Source organism: Patiria miniata, unplaced genomic scaffold (genome assembly GCF_015706575.1).
Source record: "Patiria miniata isolate m_02_andy unplaced genomic scaffold, ASM1570657v1 HiC_scaffold_7, whole genome shotgun sequence".
Taxonomy (NCBI): domain Eukaryota; kingdom Metazoa; phylum Echinodermata; class Asteroidea; order Valvatida; family Asterinidae; genus Patiria; species Patiria miniata.
Window position 1 is genome coordinate 6,125,024 of NW_024037074.1, and position 5,275 is coordinate 6,130,298.

The 5,275-nt window shown below is 40.9% G+C and overlaps 1 protein-coding gene across 2 annotated transcripts; it reads right to left on the reverse strand.

Moving 5' to 3' along the window:
* Positions 1-657: 657 nt before the first annotated feature.
* LOC119744757 (protein transport protein SFT2-like) lies at positions 658-5,254 on the reverse strand. Of its 2 annotated transcripts, none has more exons than XM_038220863.1 (6): positions 5,179-5,254; positions 4,626-4,899; positions 3,421-3,572; positions 2,253-2,370; positions 1,969-2,027; positions 658-1,183 (listed from the first exon to the last, which is right to left on the reverse strand). In XM_038220863.1, the coding sequence occupies exons 2-6, from the start codon at positions 4,887-4,889 to the stop codon at positions 1,078-1,080; spliced, it is 699 nt and encodes a 232-aa protein (XP_038076791.1). In that variant the 5' UTR covers positions 4,890-4,899; positions 5,179-5,254; the 3' UTR covers positions 658-1,077. The 2 variants fall into 2 exon arrangements, with proteins under 2 accessions (XP_038076791.1, XP_038076789.1); XM_038220861.1 differs by having other exon boundaries at positions 5,031-5,225.
* Positions 5,255-5,275: the final 21 nt, after the last annotated feature.

Below are 5,275 nucleotides of genomic sequence, written 5' to 3' on the forward strand. Positions count from 1 at the left end.
ATATTGAAATAAATTATGATGAAACCTTCATGATGGCATTTTTAACTGGAAATCTGATGACTAAAAATCCGCCTTCTGGTATAACCGAGTATTTGAATATTCGATCGAATGGAAGGTCCAATATTCTAATATTCAATAATTCGAATTGACTCGGCCCTAGTCCCTTTGCGCATTACATGTGCGGGTCAAAACAAATCAAAGGTATATGAAGTTCTGTCAAATCTATTGTGACGAACAGCAGACCTCGTCTGCACTAGAGCCACCCATGTATTTCTCCTTCATTCCTCAAACCATTGCAGCTCCCTTAGCAGTATATACATACATGTATAAAGCTCACAGTGTCATTTCAGTTTCAAGTTGAATGAATTCAAGTGTTAGCAGTTGTGAAGCTGGCTTCATGACGGGACCCTCCCTCCCTGTCAATCAAACAGTGCGCGTTGACCAATCAGATCACAAAGTTTGATCAGGTGACCAGGGTATCTGGGTCATACTCTGTCACAAGCACCGTGACAAATGAGCAACTATCAAAGATGGGCGGGGCCTAATGTGGACCCGTCCACTGAGTTGTCTTGATATGATGATGAGGAGGAGGATGTCCTAGAGGCAGGGCCTAATCTGGACCCGTCCACTGAGTTGTCTTGAGATGATGATGAGGAGGATGTCCTAGAGGCAGGGCCTAATCTGGACCCGTCCACTGAGTTGTCTTGAGATGATGATGATGAGGAGGATGTCCTAGAGGCAGGGCCTAATCTGGACCCGTCCACTGAGTTGTCTTGAGATGATGATGAGGAGGAGGATGTCCTAGAGGCAGGGCCTAATCTGGACCCGTCCACTGAGTTGTCTTGAGATGATGATGAGGAGGAGGATGTCCTAGAGGCAGGGCCTAATCTGGACCCGTCCACTGAGTTGTCTTGAGATGATGATGATGAGGAGGATGTCCTAGAGGCAGGGCCTAATCTGGACCCGTCCACTGAGTTGTCTTGAGATGATGATGAGGAGGAGGATGTCCTAGAGGCAGGGCCTAATCTGGACCCGTCCACTGAGTTGTCTTGAGATGATGATGATGAGGAGGATGTCCTAGACCGGCAAGGCACTTGATATCGTCTTGCTGGCTGCGGCCTTGCACAGCTTGGAGAAGAACTTCAATCCAGTCTGGCCGCCTGGAATGTAACTCACAATGTACCTGCAAAACAGAAGTAAAGAATAAAATAGAGTTCAGAGGGAAGATGCTGTGTCAATTTTACTGTGGTTTTTATTTTGACACTGAAACTTTGAGAAAGCTCTTCACTGTCCATGAAGTTGGAAATGTGTGTCTAGAAATTGCCCGTTAGTTACTGATTGGGACGCTGTTTGTTTCCGCCACAAATGTAATACATTCCAAACTGAGGCTATCCCCAAAGAAAAAGAATATTTCAAGTTTTGAGACTCTATTTACTTTGCAGATTGTCCCTGGAAAATCAAGGATTTTCCTCCCAACCATATATCTGTGGCCTAGTGGTTAGGGTTAAGGTCTCATGATCAGAGGGTCAGGGTTCAAATCCAGCTGTAGGCCATGTTGTGTCCCTGGGCAAGCCACTTCACCCCCACTTGCCTCTCTCCACCCAGGAGTATGAATGGGTACCAGCATTAGCTGTGGAGTAACCTGCGATGGACTAGCATCCCATCCAGGGGGAATAGAAATACTCTCAGTCGTTTCATGCAACTGAAACTGGAGATAAACGCAGGCCTGATGGGCCACATTGGCTCCGGTGTGATTGACTTTACTTCTTTCCTTTTTTAACCATATATCTGAACAGTTCTTCACTGGAAATTTCACTATTGGATTTTGCCCTTCACTGATGGTGTTTTTCCTTCACTTTCCACGACCTACAGGTATTCAGTTTTGCCAGCTGTAGTGCATAAGGGGACTTTTAATACAAATTTCCACCCCATGCTTAAAAAATAACGAAAATAACAACATATTCTCACCAGAATAGAGCAATAATTTGGAAAATGGCACAAAGAGTTGTTGGAAGGGTTGCCTGCCTCTGAAAACGAAAAAGAAAACAAAGAAAGGTCATGCTTTACATTTGAAAAAAAGTTTACATAGTTCCAAGTAATCTCTGTTTCACAATTTTCAAAATTTGAGTTTTTGTAACTGAGAAAATTATGCTTAGTTTTTTTCTACAATTTCAATTTTGTTCGAGTCTTGCGTTTCAATTTCTCTTCCACCTTTAGAGAATTGTTATAGGAGAGAAAATGGTTAAACTCACCACCAGGGAAAAATAAAGCGTTAGGAACATGGACGTGAAGTAGATGGCGGTGAACGGCAGCCTGTCTTTTGAGAACAGATGCTTGATGTGGTACCAGGGGCCCCACAGGAGGGAGAAACTAAAGAAGAAATAAAACATAAAATATTCATCTGTTTTGGTCACAAATATTTTGGACTGGTGATTTTCAAGTCAACAGAGGGCCCTGTTTATCTATCACACAATCTGTTTTTTTCACAGTGCTAATGTTGTAACATTAACCAATTTAAATAATGAAAGGTTTGCGGAAACACCACGTGCGAATAATTTCTCAACTAAGAGAATGGTTCTGAAAAGAACCAGAGGTGTAAACTCGACGTTCCGGTCAGTATGCTCTGAAGACGGTCAGAGCATACTGACCGGAACGTCAAGGTTTATACGTCTAGTTCTTTTCAGAACCATTCTCTTAGTTGAGAAATTATTCGCACATGGTGTTTCCGCAAACCTGTCATTATTTAGTATCTCCACCATGCAAAGCCTCAAATCTTACTTATTAACCAATTTTCCAAAATGTTCATTAGGCAAAGACAAGGTCCTCAGTATTTCGCCAGCCAAGTTTGAAGTCTCAATTCAATTTTTAAAGGAGACTTTTGGTCAACATTTTGTACCTGAGCGTGAAGCCAAGTGATTTCAATTTGAAGCCTAAGACTAGACTGGTACATGTCCAGCTGTTTGAAAAGATTGGCCCTTAAGTACTCTGGTGGCAGACTGCGGAGAGATGTATTAGAAATAGACCGGTACCAGACGCTTCTTTTGACACAGTTGACCGATGCAGTACTAAAAGGGTTGTTGGACTGGTTGTTTCATGTGCCAGTCTATTTTTGTGTGTTACATGTTTTCAATACCTTAAGTTTTGGGACTCTCATACACAGTATTTAGAGTCCCAAATGGAAAGATTTCCATATAAGAAGTTCACTCAACATCCTGTGTACAAACCCTATGAGAGTGGACTGAAAAATTCTAAGTGTTTTCTAAGAAAATGCTTGTATTTTCTCACTGCTCAAATTGACTTTGATGACATGAAATTGCTATCTGGGGGCTTGTTAGTCAATACAGAGGAAAATTAGTGAACTTCTTATAAGTTATATGGAAATCTTTCATCCCAAATTTGCGGACTAGGTGCGTTGTGTACCTGCTTATTGTGAACAGGCTTCCCAGGGTGTAAAGGAGGGCAAATTTCCGTGCTCGCAGGACGATGAATGGGGCATAAACGGCAGCCAGGGCAAAGCAGATGGCTCCAGCGACGATAAAGGACATGAAACCCAAGATTCTCTGTCGTTTACTCTGAGACATTCAAAGACAAAAAGAAGAGGTTGCTTTAAATTTTTGGCATTTTTAAAATAATTTCTCAATTCAGGGAAGGGGAAGGAAAAGGTTCTCACCATTAAGCAGTTTCACGTTTGTGTGATTATATGGCTAAACTATCAGCAAGAGTGTGTGACTGTGAAATCAAAATACAATGAAGTATGAGTTTTATGACATAATTGTGGTACAAAATAGTGATAGGGTTAAATGAACTAGTTTGCCTAAAATAATTTATCGAACAAAATAATTTATAGTCAACTTCATCAAACCATGATGAATATGTCAAAGGAGTAATAACCATGAAAATTAAAAATAAATTTGGAAAATGAATTCATGTAAACATAGGGTACTTAAAGAATTTCTCTTCTTTAAAATAAGGTAGTGGATATTTTGCCGGAGGTAACGCTGGCAAACTAACGTTTACTAAAGGTTTGCCGGCGGCAATCCATATCAACAGAGGGCGCTGTACTCTTTAAGATAGGGCTGAATTATAATATGTATTAAATTCCCACTAAAGTTGTGTAGCACAATCGGTGCAGTGGTTAAGCAATTGCTCTAGTGGGTAGGATGTCCCGAGTTCGAATCCTGATCCCCGCCACATTTTTTAGTTTTTTTTTTCCATCCCCAAATAAATAGGAATATTCTTCTTTTATTATTTTAACATGTCTCAAACATTTTATTGCAGAGTATTACATTTTCTTTTTCAGATTTGTGGCTCTGGAGGATTTTTTTTAAAAGGGAAATAAAGTCCGAAATTATAAAATGGTCTGAATCCCATCTTGTGAATACGAGGTTAAAACGATAATATTGGCATGGAGCCAGACTAAAATTTGTCACCGGAAAATGTTTAAGTACAACAAAAAAACAGTAACTGTGCATGTTCAGTGCATATCTGGCAAACTAACGTTTACTGAAGGTTTGCCGTCTCCGGCAAAATATACACTGCCTTAAAATAATTTGAATTAAATTATGTTAACAAACATTACATGTACATGGAATCTGGAAAACATATTGACATTGATGAATACTCACCAGAGTTGGGCAGAAAGGATCCTTCTGCGCCTGGTTGAACCAGCCATTTCCATCCTCCTCGGCCGGCTTACTGGCCAAGTCACCCCCTAACATCTTCTCCCCTTCGCCCCCATTTCCACCACCACTCCCCCGGGCGCCTGACCACCAGTTTGTCACGGTGTCTAGCGTCCGTTTCCCTGATGTCGCAAAGCTGCTGGTTTCCCCTGACGATCCGTTCTTTGAGCCCGACAGGTACGACTTTAAATCTGCATTCAAATTGGCCATCACTGCAGCGCTGGTGAATAGTTAGTAGAACTTGTTTACTGTCCCTTGTCAGTCATGTACGCTACACACTAACAATTTTAAATTTTAGCAAACACAACTCGAGTTGTTTTTGTTGAAACTTGAAGGAAAACGTTGCCTTACCAAACAAGAAGCAAGACAAGCAAACTACATTCTGAAATGATTGTATTGAAATCGCTTCATGCAAAGTTTTCAATCTATGATTCTTGATCATCGATTAAATATTTAAAAACATGCAGAACAACTGCGGAAATAGTGAAAATATTAATACTTGTCATGTCAACAACATCATTATCTCCAACTCATCCACATGGAGGATTTTGATCTTATGAGGGCGCTCTTATCCTGGCTTATTCAGTCGGGTATCC

Bases quoted from the DNA above. Each gene is read 5' to 3' on its own strand.
- LOC119744757 (XM_038220863.1), bottom strand. From the start codon at position 4,889: ATGGCCAATTTGAATGCAGATTTAAAGTCGTACCTGTCGGGCTCAAAG. The intron at 3,573-4,625 runs GTGAGTATTCAT...TGAATGTCTCAG, and splicing joins ATCCTTTCTGCCCAACTCTG to AGTAAACGACAGAGAATCTT. The intron at 2,028-2,252 runs GTGAGTTTAACC...TTTCGTTTTCAG, and splicing joins CGCTTTATTTTTCCCTGGTG to AGGCAGGCAACCCTTCCAAC.